We start from the raw sequence: 15,453 nt of genomic DNA on the forward strand, positions 1-15,453 counted from the left end.
AGGTTTGGTGATGATTAGATCCTGTCTAAGGCTTTAGCTTGGTTACAGAACATAAAGTCAAGTCCCATCTGTGCTACAAACTGTGACCCATGTTGTGTCTGTGAATCCCCTGACTTAGTGGTAGTGGACACAGGCGTAGAGAAAAGGCCTCTTTAGCAGAGTTTTCTGTCTAGCTATAACCGTTGAAGTTAGCCGGTGAAAGCATGGATATTATTTTTGTATTAGCTTTGTAAATATTTTGATGGAAAAAGTTGAGGTGGAGTTTAAAATATTTTAAAACTCTGGATCCAAAATAAGGGTGCCTTACCACTCAAGCAACTGAAACGTTTATTAAAGAGTCTTAAGAACCAGTGTGGAATATTTGAACACCTGTAGGAAGGCCAGTGTGCATTAGTATTCAAGAACAATAGCATAAAATTTACCTAGTTAGCTTTTTATAGTGACTGAAGCTGTGTTTAGTTCTAAACCACTTGCTTAGATGTCATTACTATTTAAATTTTAACAAGTAAGCCTTGACGTTAATGCTCTATTAAGGTGCACAGGGGAAGTTCATTTCTCAGGTGCTTTTTGTTCATTTTGATGCACTGACTCAGCAAGCTGCACAATGAATTGATGACATGATGGAGGTTCTTCACAATCAAGGGGCTGGAAACTTTATTTAGACAGAGAAGCTAAAGGAATCTTAGATTTCTCAGAAGAGAACAATATCCATAAAAGATCGTAAATTGGAGAACTCAAGGCTTTCCAGTGGCCTTATATAGCCACCAGAGCAATTTGATGCCTGTGAATTTAACAACGTAGAGCTAGATTTTTAAAGAATCTCAGAACTTGAGTTTCAGGAATGTAGCATGCACAGTTGGGGCCAGATTTTCCAAAGGGCTCAGCACCCAGCAGCTTTCATTGTGACGCTTTCGGACGAATTTTCAGCGGAGCTCCACACATGGCAGGCCGAGCTCTATTTTGTAAATCCACTTACTTATGCTGGCTTTTTAATGGAAACTCAGCTCTCTTGACAATTTGGCCCCAATTTGAGAGTGCTGATCCCTTCTGAAAGCTGTGACTGTGAAGTCAAGGTGTTACTCAGTGTCCAGTATAGAAAAAGTTGATGTTAGCCTAGTGTCCACCTCAGACCACTGCTGTATTTGGCACTAATTTGTACTCCTGGTGGAAGACTCACCAGAGAGGCCAGGGATTGAATGGATAATGGAGACTGAACTTTTCCCTCCCCTATTTTTTCCCCCAACTGGAGGCATAATAGACTCAATGTCACTTTTTTCAAGGCAAGTGATATACCGCTGGCCATTTCTTATAGACTAGCCCAGCTAAGCCTTCATGGTCCTGTTTACATTTCCCTTTACCTGAGGAGAGTTAATATGTCGCAGGCTTGACATCTTAACAGGGCCACTGGCAAGTGTTGGTTCCTAAATGCATGTGATGGCCGACTCTTCGCACGCAGATTAGTTGGGCAGTTCCCAGTTTTGAGCTCTGATGCAAATGAACCCTCAGGCAAAGCTGCTTATAGACAGAAATGCAACACTAGTCAAATGATCATCCCCAGTGTCTGCTGTCGTGACCTGTCGGTTTTCCTCTTCCAGTTGTATCCTCGGGGAACTGTTTACAAAGAAGCCTATTTTTCAAGCCAATCTGGAACTGGCTCAGCTTGAATTAATCAGGTAAAGCATTGTGCACGCATGTCCGAGAAGTAGTATGGGGGAAAGTGCTCAGGCACTTAGATTTAGTATCACAGCAGTTCTCGAAACCTAATCAGTTTGCAAAGTGAGACCAGCAATGACAGTAACTACAAATACAAGTAGTCAGGCCTCTAGGTGTTTGTGCTTGCGAACCAGGTTGATGCCTGACTATTAATATTTACACCAATAGTGAAGTGAGGGTGTAGGTATTTGAGTGTAAAAATCACTCCTGCAAAAATAGAGATCAGCACTGAAAACTCTCTGTCAGATTGTTTTAAAACCAAGGTAAGCCTCTTTCTGATACTGCTTTTACCTGAGCTTTGGTCTAATACTCCTCAGTGTGTCCTCAGACCTGGGCTGTCTATATGCTAAGCTGAGTCAGAGAGCAAATTATTTCACTTGGGCAGCTCTTCTGCTTCTCCTGCTGGTTGTGCTGCGCGTGCTGATTGTGTTCTTGCTCTCCGGTTCTCTTGTAGCCGGCTCTGCGGGAGCCCCTGCCCAGCTGTGTGGCCAGACGTCATCAAGCTGCCCTACTTTAACACTATGAAACCGAAGAAGCAATACCGAAGGCGTCTGCGGGAGGAGTTCTCTTTGTGAGTTTGATAGGAGAGGAGATGAGTGACTGTGTTTGTGGCTTTATGACCTCTGTAACTGCTTGCTAGCCATGTCACTATAATGTCCGCTGGCTGCCTTCACCTTCCTTAGGTGGCAGGGCAGGTGGCGGTGGGATGAAGGGGCAGTTCTCCCATTTCCCTGTGCCCTCCTGGGGGATTCTTTCCCATCCCAAGAAAGCTGTTGGCCCATCGACACCTCTTTAAATTTCTACCCTGTGATTGTTGCTCAAGAATGAGCTGCCTTGTAACGCCACTCACAGCTCTTTGCAGCACTCACTTTAAGTCCGTTGGCTAGGAAACTTCCAGCACAGCATCAGCCTGTCAAGACTCCTTTTCTGAGAACCAGGCCCAAGGGAAAGCTGCAGTTGTCTGCCTCCAAGGGCAGTGGTGTGCACGGTCTCTGGAAGACCTTAATCATGTGATTTGCCTTGTGGCTTCAAAGAGGAATTTAAAGTCACTAATGGCTAAAGTGACACTGAAAAGATTATGAATCCAGGGTCTATTTTTTGTGCCACAGATACTTTGGAGTGTGTCCCTTGCTTGAGCTGGTACGACTCCAATATTAATGTGGACTGGGTGGGTCTTCCCCATGTCTCAAGGGGAGTGGTCAAGCCATTTTCTGAGCATGTGGCACAGTTTCCACTCTCCCTCTCTTTTTATAACAGCCTCTTAATTCTAGTCTTGTCCCCATCATTTTTACCCAGCATTCCTTCAGCTGCTCTTGATCTGCTGGACCACATGCTGACCCTGGACCCCGGCAAACGTTGCACAGCAGAACAGGCCTTGCAGAGTGATTTCCTTAAGGACGTGGACCTCAGCAAGATGGCTCCTCCAGAGTAAGTGTCAATCGGCATCCCCCGCTGCAGTTTGCCAAAAGCAGTGGCCTGAGCTAGGATTCCTAGGCTCTTTGTTCTGCTCTGCCACAGCGTGTAGCTGTGGGCAAGTCACTTTACCTTTGTGTCTCTTGCCTCTCCCCTCTGTAAAATGGGGATACCACTTATCTCTCACAGCGGCTGAAGCTCAGTTTATTGATGCTTGTAAAGTGCTCTGAGATCCTCTGGTGGAAGATGATATAGAAGGGTAAAGTATAATTAAAAACCCGCATCCTCTTTGGAGCTTTTGAGTTGGTTAATACTGCTTATTAATTGGCTAGAAGGATTGCTGGTGAGCAGTGTGTCACAGCTCCACCCCACAGAGCACACTGATTGTGAAACCCTGCTCTGCTTCCTTTGTGTCTCTGCACGCACGCAGGGATGATTGGTTTTGAAATACCTGTGACCTCTTTAGAGCTGCCAAGGGCAGCCCCTGTCGTGGGACAATCACTGTGTCTCGCAGTTTAGTACGTTGCAGGTCCTGATGGGTTTGGGTTTCGAAAACTGCTGGAGCAGCTGGCTGTTCCCAAGCAAAACCCAAACCTGTAAACATGCTTGGATTGTTCAAGAGGTCTCAGCGAGGCACTGAGTATTGCCACTGAACTCTCCTAGCGCTCCAAATGAGGAATCTAGACATATGCAAGGCAGTGAAATGGGTGTCTGGGTTTTCCCTGGGCCTATGAACTAAATTCATTTTTTTTAAGACCAAAAGGGACTGTTACCCGCACAAAATTATCTGTCATTTGCACACTCTAGGGAACCCACCTCCTACCTCATTCCTAGGGCTCAAGGCATAACCCGGTTAACTTAGGCACCCCCATCCTTTCCCAGTTCCTAGGGCTCCAGACAAAAAGCACCTAACTTTACCCCTCCGTGGGCTCTGAGCTCTACTTCTCCAGGCTCAGAGCAAACACCCATTCCCTATGGGCTCAGGGCTTAATCTTTTGCGAGTTTACAGGGTCTTTTACCAGTGAAAGAGCCTTACCCAGTAATATCCTCCTTTAACTTCTGTTTATTAACAATCACCAAAACAGACTGCACACGCTACGCATACAATGCCCACACTCCCAATAAGACAGATGAACTTTTCTTGATGGCCAGTCAGGATCAGGTCATCTGAGGGACTCCAGTTTCTGCACGGTGTGGTTGGCAGAGTCTTGAGGTCTGGCAGCTCTGATCTTTGGGCCTGTGTGCTGGAGCTGGTTCCCAAAGAACTTCCTTTTTGACCCCAATTTATATTGTGAAACTTGAGTCCTGCTTAGCTGTGCCTTAGCCAGTCATTTTACTAAAATTTTACTAACCAGATCTAACACATTGTAATAAAATTCTCTAACCAAACATACCCTGCACCTTAATTAATTTACACCTAGTAAAATTAATTATGTAACAGACAGAAACAATCAAAGAACCAGACAGACCATACAGACAGACAATAGGGAAGTGGGGACCATAATGACAAAACAAAGAATTGAGGATTTCACAACCACAGCTATTGATAATTGACCGACAGGATAATACCGAATTAAGTTTTTTCTTTAACCATCCATCTTAAGATCTGTTCCTTTATCTGGTGATAGTGGGTGCTGTTAGGACAGGGTCTCCTTCCTAACAGCCTGATACTACATTGTTTTAATGTAATTTAGATGGAATGTGAGGATCTGACTTCCTGCTTCTTAGCTAATGGCTGCTGCTGCTAATATGGCTGCAAAGACCAAGACCTTAGGCCTTACAATATGGCTACAGGAAGAGGCCTTCTCCTTACAGGACCATTAGATCAGCGGTTCTCAAACTCTGGGTCGCGAATCCCTTTTTAATAGGGTTGCCAGGGCTGGCATTAGGCTTGCTGGGGCCTAGAGTCAAAGCCCAAACCCCGCTGTCTGGGGCCAAAGTCCGACCCCTGCTACCCAGGGCTGAAGCTGAAGCCCCACTGCCGAGGCTTTTGGCTTTGCCCTCTCCCCTCCCCATCCCCCACGCTCACTCTCTCTCTCTCTCTCTCTCTCTCTCCCCCTCACCCTCACCCTCACGGCAGTGGGGCTTGGGTGGGCTCAGGCTTCAGTCCCCCTTCCTGGGGTCATGTAGTAATTTTTGTTGTCAGAAAGGGGTCATGGTGCAATAATGTTTGAGAACCCCTGCTCTAGATCATCTGATCTGTGTCTTCTGTCTGTCCCAGGCCATAGAATTTCACCCAGTTACCCTTTTATTGAGCCCTGACTAGGATCTACATGCATCAAAGCTAATCTAGTTCTGACTTTATTAAGATCCCCGTACAGTTTAAACGATGTGAGCGCACGAATGTCTTCCTCACTGTAGAGCACAAACCCCTCCTTGTTTAGTAATGTTGCTGCCATCAGAGCAACATTTCACTGATCCTTTTGGGTTACTGAGAACTTCCCCAGCCATGCGAGTGCAACTCAGGACTTTCCAGCAGGAGTTCTCGTCACTTTCCCTATGTTTCCTCCTCTCACCAAGTCTTGTCCTCTTCCAGCCTTCCTCACTGGCAGGATTGCCACGAGCTGTGGAGCAAGAAACGCCGACGACAACGGCAAAGTGGGATCACAGTGGAGGAACCTCCGGCGTCTAAAGTTTCTCGGAAAGAACCTACCTCTGTAACGAGCACAGACGCTGTGAAGAACAGCAGCAGCCCGGCACACCCGCAGCCTGCCCCACTCAAGATAGAGCCTGGTGCTGGAGATGCAATAGGTCAGTTTGATGTTGTCACAACAGTTTCCTATGTCCATTCCAGTGCGAACTTTGTCAATTGCAAATGTTTCCAACTGGTTTCTGAAGGCTCCTGGTCAAATTTATAGTCAGCTGGAGTATACGTTACATAGAGAGGAAATGAGCTCCTAGTGCATGCCATTATACACTCTCTGCTCCTTTGCATGAATTCCTGAATGACAACAAATGCTAAATAGAATCTTGTGAGAGATTTAAGACCAGCGAAGTATCTGAGAATATACTAAAGGAAACAGTCGTGCACTGGCAGGCAGATGGACTGGATGAGCTAAGAATTCTGTTCTGTAACTGTTTTTGACCTAATTGTGTTTTGCATTATAATGACTAACCTTCAGAATAGGAGGAGGTGGGAATATCTTGTAGGCAAAGTCCAAATTCTCTGCTGGGATCAATAGATTTTTGCCCATTAATGATTGTAGTAAAGATTATGCCTGGTAGTAAATGTGTGCAGGATCAGGATCTTGCACTGTATATTCATGCTGGTGCCTAAATATTAAGTAAATGCCAGGGAGCCATATTGACCCCTCGAAATAGACACATCCAACATTTTCTAAACAAATCTGTTGTCTGTGTATTATGGAAGCATCGAGGAACCCCAGTCAGGGATCAGGGCCCCGTCGTGCTCCAGTGAGATTGTGAGTTGGGAAGCAATGTGTGGCTAAAAGAAGGGGAATGGGGCTGGGTGAATGAAGGAACAATAAAACATGCAGAGTGAAGTGGAAGATTAGAAGTCACAGCTTGCCGTTTGTCTAACAAGTAACGACAACAAAAGCTTGTTTGCAAGCTTCTGACAGTTTTGCAAAAAAAGAACAGAGTATAAAATAAAATACCCACGCTCATTTCTTACCCATAGTTTGATACTGGTATATTGACAACTTGATGATTCAGCAACCAATGGCGCTCTTTTCTGAGCCAGCAACTGGTTCTCGTGCTCCAGCTTGCTGCAAAGGCAGGTTGAGCCACTGGCGGTGTCATATTTCAGATGAGACTTCGGCACATGCTTATCAGGACCCAGTCAGTCCCACATGCTCTCCGACCAGATTCCAGCGTGAGAAATTACATTTTGCCCAACACAATTTCCCCGTCTGTTTTGATTGGATCCCTACTCTGCTGCACTTTCTGCCCAAAATTGTAATGTGTGCTGTTAAACAGCTGCTGCATTCCAACCCAGAAGGACCTGCTTTTCAGGGCTGGAGGAAGCACTTCTGGTCTGCAAAGCACTCTGGGGAATTCTTCTGGTTAGAAAGTGCTAGGAGAATGTAAAATATTAACAACACACAGGGGAATGAAAATGAGCCAAAACAGCCAAACGCTGAGTGCCCAAACTGAGATCATCAGGAGGTACTTGAGCAAACTTTGGCATGGAATTCCTTTCGTAAAACTCCCTCCTTGCTTTTGAAAGGTTCGGGGGGGGGCGGGGTTTCTGCTCTGCTTTTCCGAAGTAATGGTTATGAACTGATGTGGTATGCCTGTCCTGAGCCGCTTTCTGTGACGCTTCTTGTATTCTGTGCAGGCCTTGGAGACATCACGCAGCAGCTGAATCAAAGCGAACTGGCTGTTTTACTGAACTTGCTGCAGAGCCAGACGGATCTCAGTGTCCCACAGATGGCCCAGCTGTTGAATGTACACTCTAACCCAGAGATGCAGCAGCAGCTGGAAGCTCTCAACCAGTCCATCAGTGCTCTGACAGAAGTCACAACTCAGCAACAGGACTCTCAGAAAGTGGCCCTGGAGGAGGCCATCGAAGAAGAGCCACCCACAGAGGTCCAGCCGCCAGAGGAGCAGACAACCCCGGAAGCGGCTAGCACTCAGGGAGATATGCAGAACATGCTGGCTGTTCTGCTGAGTCAGCTGATGAAGACCCAGGAACCTGCTGTAAACCTGGAGGAAAGCAACGGGGAAAAGAGCAGTGAGCAACGTGGGCCAAGGAAAACCCCTACCACGCATCAGGAGGAAAGCACAGGTAAATAATCGTGACTGTTGCTTGTGGACTTTGGGTGCCATTCACCCTTCTGAGGAATCTTAAACATTCCATAAAAGTGCATCTAGTTTATAACTGTGACCGTAGGGAGCCAGGCCTCTTGCACATTGTAAAGAGGGTGCTTTCCAAAGGGCTGGAAAGAAGCATGGTGCCAAGCTTGCACCAGCTTTGGAGGGTGCCAGACTTCAGGACTCTCTAGGGAGGTGACTGGCAACTCACTCAAGTCGCTTTAGCTGAGAGACTGGGTGCAGTAGAATCTCATAAATAGGCTTGAGCAGCTAGGGCAAATGGTTAAAACTTCCTGAGTAGCAAAGCACAAAAAATCGGTCAGGCGACCTCACTTCTCCAGAGCACTTAAAATCCTTCAACAGGGTGGTGAATGGACAGTGAAGTTTGAAAAGATTCCTCTTGTAAAAGACAAACCCAGTGAGTTCTTTTTTGGTGTGATCCAATACCCAGTGACTGATTAACATTGGCCAGTGATACTGTGCTAATAAATTCATGTTGCATTTTTACACACATGCAGGCAGGTTTTGCACAGGACGTCAGAGCTGTGCAGTGACTAATTCCTCTTAGCATCTAATGGTCTTTCTCACACATGCAAAAATATATATAGAAAAGACTGGAGTGTGTTGCACAGGATTGGCAGGGAATGCAGCAGCAGTTCTGGAAGGAAAAAGCTGGCATGCCTGGCTTCGCTGCACCTGGTTTTAGACCGTTCTAATGGTCTCTCTCCTTGTCATGAGTCCTAAAATTCAACAGACTTGAACAAAATTGAGCTGAGTGCCCATTCCTAAGATAGTGAGAGAGAGGGAGATTTGTTCATAAAAGATTTGGCTTGTGCCAGTGGAGTCTTGGATTTCCTTCCCAGAGGTGAGTTTAAATGTGCATCCATATTTTCCGTTACTGCCAACAGAGCACCACAGGATGGTAGGAGCTGCAGATTATAGAAGCTCCCGCTGCAAATGAATTGCAATTTATTTCTCCAGAGAACCTCTTTCAACCTTATTCCCAGCTCCTCTCTGCAGTACAGTTGAAGATCTTGCTTTTCAGTAATAGCAATCACTCCATCCAAATACACACACCCATCAGAATTTAGTCATGATCATACTTTTGTCCCAGTACTGAAATATCATGAGGTTATTGTAAACCAGGATCAAGTACAGTGCAACTTCTTGCATTATTATTATTAACTATTTGAAGAATGGGCACGGGCCCAAAAGAGTCTGTCTTGTCCTCTGGATTTTAACACAATCTAGTTTTAAAGTGCAATTAATAGTCAGAAAAGTTAACTTAAAAATGTTACTGGAAAGTGTGTGCTTTGTGTTCTGACCAAACCTGATCTACTTTAAGTCAGAAGATGATTTTCTTAATTACCATTGTTGCAAACTCCACCAAGGCTTTGACTCTCAGGCTATGTCCTTGATGCCTCTTATAGCATCACCAGTAATAACAATAATCACCATTCAGCTGATCATGTTGTTGACAATGGGCTCATGTTGAATCATACTCTTAGGTTTGCAGAGCTAACGCAGCCGTAACAAGAGTCAGAACTGGTTTTTTCAGTAAAGCCATCACACTGACACCCAGACACCCAGGGATGCAGATCTGTCCAACAGGAAATGGCCGTCTCTCTGTTGTGTTTTTTTTTTTTTCAAATGCATAGTCACTTTTCTGACTGTGACTGCATTTTAACTGGGAGTGGGATGGAACCCTTCACTGTTGTGATGTAAGAAAGCAGAACGCTTTGTTCTTACCACTGACTCAGTAGCAGCAGTAAATAGGCACCAGTAACAGAGTTGTGACCAGGACAGTGCGCAAAAAATATTTTGTTCTCATAAGGGGAAATCCTTTTGAAACAAACATCCTTATTAGTTCAACTCTAGGCAAAACAGAGCACGAAGTAAACTGATTGATTGTCCTTTTGTAACTGGCAATCTGTAAATCATGTGAAAACATCTTTATACTTCTGAGTGTTTTATATACATATATATATTTTTTAAAAGACTGTCCTTGTGCAAATTTATTTAAGCTGCTATAAAACAAACCAAGTAAGAAATATAATTCTTGTCACAAGCTTCCTAAGTAGTGAAGAAGGGAAATTCCATTTTACTCTAAAGCTCGGATCTTGGTCAAAACTTGCTCTTGGTTTTTACACAGTGGGTCCACGCTTCAACAGCAAAATTGCATACAGTTAGTCCTGAGATACAGCTGCCAATAAGAAGTGTATTAATAGAGCATTGAGGTCTTATGTCCTTTTACAGCAGCAGGAGGTACTGCTTTCAAGGCACATGCTCTGTCACGTGATTTCGCATCTGTCTTTCTCTCCCTCTCTGCATTAGCCTTTGACCTAAAAGTAGGAATTGTGTTCACAGGTACCCATGTGTTAGGGCAGCTGTTCTTGATGAGCCAAGAATGTGGGCAGGTGGGGGAGTAAGAGCAGGGAAAAATGTTAATGAACCTGTACACTTATCTTTCAAGGATTACCAGCTATAAAAACTCCTCCTCTTTCTCTGTCCATCCAGAGAGCAGGCTGTCTCCCGTGGTGGGCTGTTTGTTTTCTGTATATGTGTTGATATCTGTTAACATGTGATTTAAGATGTTGTTTAAAAGAAGTAACCCTTCCACAGCATGTCCTCCTCGCATTCTCCCACCAGAGAAGAGACCCCCTGAGCCCCCTGGACCACCACCACCACCGCCACCTCCTCTGTCTGAAGGAGATCTCTCCAGTGCAGCACAGGACTTGAACCCAGCCGTGACGGCTGCTCTGCTGCAGCTTTTTTCTCAGCAAGAGGCGGAGCCGCTAAGCCACTCGACGCCCGATCATCAAGCCTTGAGATCTGCGGATTACGTCAGATCGCAGCCATCCAGGACTTACGGCACAGAGGGGTCGGAGGGGGGATTCAGTGCTGACGAGCGGAGTGCTGGTCAAACTTTAACAGAACCCTCTGCCCAGACTCTGGGGAAAAGCAGGACCTTTTTGGGCTCTGTGAGCCACCATGGGGAGGCGAGCAATTACCAGGGCACAGGATCTGTCCAGTTTCCAGGGGACCAGGACCTCCGTTTCACCAGAGTCCCCTTAGCGTTACATTCGGTTATTGGGCAGTCCTTTGTAAAAGCTGAGGGGAGCAACAACACACTGGTACACCCAGAGGCCAAAATTCAAAACTACAGCGAGCTGGGGCCAGGGACTGCTAGCTCCAGCGGGACAGGAACGGGTCAGAACTGGGGCGTTTATGGAAAGGCCTATCGTGGGCCTAGTAGAGTGCCTCCAAGAGGGGGAAGGGGGAGAGGGGTTCCTTATTAAGAGACTTGAGTTTTGTGATGATCTCCTTCCCTCCCTTGCCTCTCAACCTTTAGTGAAATGAATTTTGTTTTATTTTTATTTTTATTTTTATTTTTTTTTGCCAGAGCGAGGTATTGTCTACATTTCGGCTACTGCAGTGCTCTATGTTGTATTCCTTGTCGCTAGGCCGCTAGCTGGTGCCCTCCAAAATACTGTAAGAGTTCTGACTGGGCATTTTGCTAGCCAAACTTCTCACTTGGTTAGTGACAATAATGGTGAGTTTTCTGCCTTAGGCTGCAGATGGTGGAGAATTGTTTAAAAAAGGAGGAAAAAATGGAAAAAGAAAATAAAAATGTTTTACTTGCCTGGCACTCGGGCTTCTCAGAAAGAGAACCACCTTGGTGTTCAGGCAGGACTCAGAGAGGGTCTGTTTCCCAAGGCAAATTTTTTTTTCAGTCTTTTTATTTAAAGTATTCATGGAATGGTGCCTAGATCACCTAGACTGGATTTGGAGAACCAGGATATGGCACTGGTTTGTATTACGAATTTTTATTTAGCATCCCTACTTTCCACTAAGCTGCTGGGCACCCCCTCACTCCCCTCTTTCTTTTCAGGTCAGATCATCTCTCCAAGTTTTACACTTGGGAGATCACAGACTCAGTCTCGCTCCCTCCCAGATCCTAGGTTGTGTGTTTTGATGGCAGCCGTAGTGCACTGGCTTTTGAAAGGGCTCTTTGGGGTTTTTTTTAAATTATTATTATTCCTCCATACATTTGCAGTGGAAATGGTCTTTTTAGAAGCTCAGGAGCCTAAGAGAACTCCTAACTTTAAAACAACAGCAAGAAAAAATCTTTGTAATACTTCAATTCTAAAACATTTTAAGATTTAAAGCAGAAATTTTCTGGTGGGGAAACTTTGCCAGCTGGGAGTATCTTTTTTTGTAAATGTCAGTCATGCTGTCAGGGCTGGCGGTGTGCGTGTCTGCTGTTTTAAACCAGGCTGGCAGCGTTTGAGTACTTCGAGGGTTAATGTATCATTTCTATATACATATATATTTTTGGTGTGGTCAAGAAAGTATTTACAATGGATTTTCTTCTCCTGCAGAACATTGCAATGTTGTCCATTTCAGGAAGGCTTCAAAACAAAACAAAACAAATTAATAAAACAAGAATACACATTTTGGGGCTTTTTCTTCCAAGTGGGCGTTTCCGAAGGAAAACATACATCTAGTCTTTTAATTTTTAAAATGACAGTGTTGATGTGTAAAATCGATCAGAATCTGTATGGCCGTGAGACCTTCTGATCAGTGCAAAAGGATTTCTTTCCTTGTTTTTAAAAATAAAAACCGCACCCTCCCCCCAGCAGGTGGTGCATCGTGACCTGCAGGGAGAAAATCTGCCTTATAAACACAGACAAGTAACTGTAGGGAAAAGCTTTCAAGAGGCAGGTGGAAGAAGGAGAGAGAATTTATGTTCTCCTGTAATATATACGAGTCCATTTGTGAGACTGAAAAAGCAAATCCCTATATTGTCGGTTCAGCAAAGACTAGTAACGCAGTTTGCAAAATTCCAAATGTAAATTTGTGGATTTTTTTCCAATTGCCAGTTCATGCCTATTGTGCAAAAATAGTACTGTAAAAATGCAGAGTGCACTAAATAAAACAGAATAACTTCTCCAGACATTTTATTTAAATATATATTTATAAATATTTTTCTTTTCAACATGCAGTTGTCAGACATTCTGGCAAATTTTTAGTTGTCCTGGCTCTTCCTCCCAAGCCTGTTTGAATTTTGGAAGAATTGTGTTACAGTCCTGAGTCTGTGCAGGAAGCAGATGCATCCTTCTCTTTTATTTTTTATTTCCTTTGCACTTTTGTTACCAGTTTTCATCCATAGATTTGTCCGCCTCACCAGAAAGTTGTGTTCTTTGGGGAAGGAGGGAAATCGACTTGAATTCCTCTGATGTGGCCCCATCTATGTGCTATTCGCTTTCTAACAGAACTGAATTGCAGGAGTTCTAGTCCAGAACCTCAGTCTTGTGAGCTGCTCCGTGTGACCAGACCTGTATTGACTTTATTTGAGCTCCTCAGTCTGTCTGTGGGGTAACTCTCAAGATACGAGGGCATTATCTGTCTTGGCTTTTGTAGTGAGACCTGGCTCCAAAGGCCCTGAAAAGAAGCAATGCTGTGAATCCCAATTTGGCCTGCCAGCTTCCCCACAAGTGTGAATAAAGAGAACAGCCATTCACGCTGTTTCTATACACGTATTTGTGTTACATGCCATCAAATGCTATTACATCGATTTTGTTTCTTTGATTGCATCAGTCAATAATAAATTATGCAGGATGCCTTAAAAACATGCTGGGGAGCCCAAAGGCAGTGGTAACGTGAAAGTGGATTTTCATTTCCCTTTCAAGTCTGAATCTAAAAACTAGACAAAATCAGAATTTTTGTTTGTTTGTTTTTAAGTTTAAACACCCTCCTGTGCCCCATATGCACCTGATATTCAACCTTATCCAGCACCCTTCTATTTCAGTGAGCTTTGGGTCATACCTTTGAATACCAGGGGATTTTGGTGGGAGGGGAAATGGTATTTGCTGTTCACCTGTTATCCTTTTAAACACGCTGAGCAAAGTTGTGCAGAATTAAATCTCTCATAGTTAGAATGAGAGTGGGGGAAAGTCACTGAACTCCATCCAAAATGTGTTACTTAATTGCACCATGAAGACATTAATTCCATTGCACAGGTGCCTCTAGAACAGATGAGAGAAAGTGGCTCCATTTCTGATGAAGGGAGCATGTAGATGGAAGGGGCACAAGCCTCTACTTTGTATTTATGATCCTGGGGAAGGAGGGTGGTGGCAGCTGTTTGTTTTCTCCCTTTCATTAGCCGTAGCTGAATTTATCCTGAGGGGCTCTGTATGTAGAAGACTAAAAGATTTACAAAGAAAAAACAAATTGTATGTGATAAGCTGGTGGTACAGGTTACAGGCAACTCATTAGATTATTCACCCCTCCTTTTTTTTTTCTTAATGTTAGATCATCTTTGGGTTTAACACCAATGTCAAAAAGCTGTAGCCACTGTGTTCCCCAGCAGAGAAGTCTCATACCAACACCTGATTGTACCTCTCCTGAGTTTCATTTTGAGACTGAGCGCGCCTTTTTTTGGTTGTACTTTTGTCTCTGTACAGATATTTTGTAATATATTAATTTTTTTCTTTTCAGTTTATAAAAATGGAAAGTGGAGATTGGAAAATTAAATATTTCCTGTTACTGTATTATCTCTTGCTCCAGTGCATTGAGTTATTACACTCCTCATTGTAGTCTTTAAAGCACATATGGTAACTTTGGCCTTAAAGGATTCTCTTTTCCTACTTCCCCCATTCCCAACTGTAGCTTGATGCTGAGTGGCCAGATATACCGGTAAGTGGGTCTTATCTTAATGTGGTTGGTGTGGGTGAATGGGATTTGCCATAATGCACCAACACATAGTCCCAGCCTCTTAGACCCATTGTTGAAATACCATAGTCCATTCATAAGTCCCAGGTTGTGCAGAGAATCCTTTTCAATTGAGTCAAGACCAGAGCCCCAGGAGTCTGTCAGTCTCCATCCTTCCCTGAATCTCCTTGTCTGTCGCTCAGAACTGTGGCTTTGTTACCTGTGCTGTTCTAATGCTCACTCTGGTTAGGTCTGTGGAGGACGGGCTCTGGACACGAGGGCTTTTCACTTATTTGGGGAACACTTAAATCTTAGGTTTGTACAGGTGAAGGGAAAAATAAGAGGAGGACAAATCAGGAAAATGGAAGGAGGGGAAGAGTGGTGAAATAGAGGCCAAGCGAGGTCTGAGATGGAGGAGGATAGACCACTGGGTGTATTGAGAGAATTATTTTAATACCACTGGGTGTATATTGTGCACACCCAACTAGCGAACATGCCAAACCATTGTGGCCTTCCTGGGCCAAGGGGTTTAGGAACAAAGGGAGAAGTCCCTTCCGAAAGAGCTGCAGGAGAGCAGACAGGTGTGCGGTCTGAGTTACTGGCATGTGCTCCAGAAGAGGTCTGCCTCCTGAAGCATCTGAGGGGGAGGGGATGGGATTTGTGGCATGTTGCTGGGAAAAACCTTTTCCAAGGTTTTTTTTTTTAAAAAAAAGCAGGGGCGAGGGGCATGAAGACACAGTGAAAGAGACAACCCAGGAAGCTGTCAGAAACCAGGTTAGGTGTGACTAGGCAGGAGGTGATACGTAAAGAGGAGCTGAAGCCAGTGCAAGAATTTCA

The 15,453-nt window shown here is 44.5% G+C and overlaps 1 protein-coding gene across 5 annotated transcripts in view; it reads left to right on the forward strand.

Annotated features, from left to right (window-relative positions):
- Window positions 1-15,453, forward strand: part of CDK12 (cyclin dependent kinase 12) — a 70,852-nt gene that overhangs the window by 23,608 nt on the left and 31,791 nt on the right. For 3 of the 5 annotated variants that reach the window (XR_007771534.1, XR_007771535.1, XR_007771533.1), the window contains exons 9-13: window positions 1,596-1,673; window positions 2,168-2,284; window positions 3,010-3,141; window positions 5,663-5,877; window positions 7,427-7,876. Coding sequence is in view for 2 of the 5 variants with exons in the window: in XM_050935253.1 (XP_050791210.1) it covers window positions 1,596-1,673; window positions 2,168-2,284; window positions 3,010-3,141; window positions 5,663-5,877; window positions 7,427-7,876; window positions 10,525-11,201 (1,669 nt within the window). In the remaining 3 variants the exon portion in view is untranslated. Of the gene's footprint in view, window positions 1-1,595; window positions 1,674-2,167; window positions 2,285-3,009; window positions 3,142-5,662; window positions 5,878-7,426; window positions 7,877-10,524; window positions 14,457-15,453 lie in introns of those variants that run through there. The other 2 variants (XM_050935253.1, XM_050935254.1) reach the window with 2 other exon arrangements.

Source organism: Gopherus flavomarginatus, chromosome 25, assembly GCF_025201925.1.
Source record: "Gopherus flavomarginatus isolate rGopFla2 chromosome 25, rGopFla2.mat.asm, whole genome shotgun sequence".
Classification (NCBI taxonomy): Eukaryota; Metazoa; Chordata; order Testudines; family Testudinidae; genus Gopherus; species Gopherus flavomarginatus.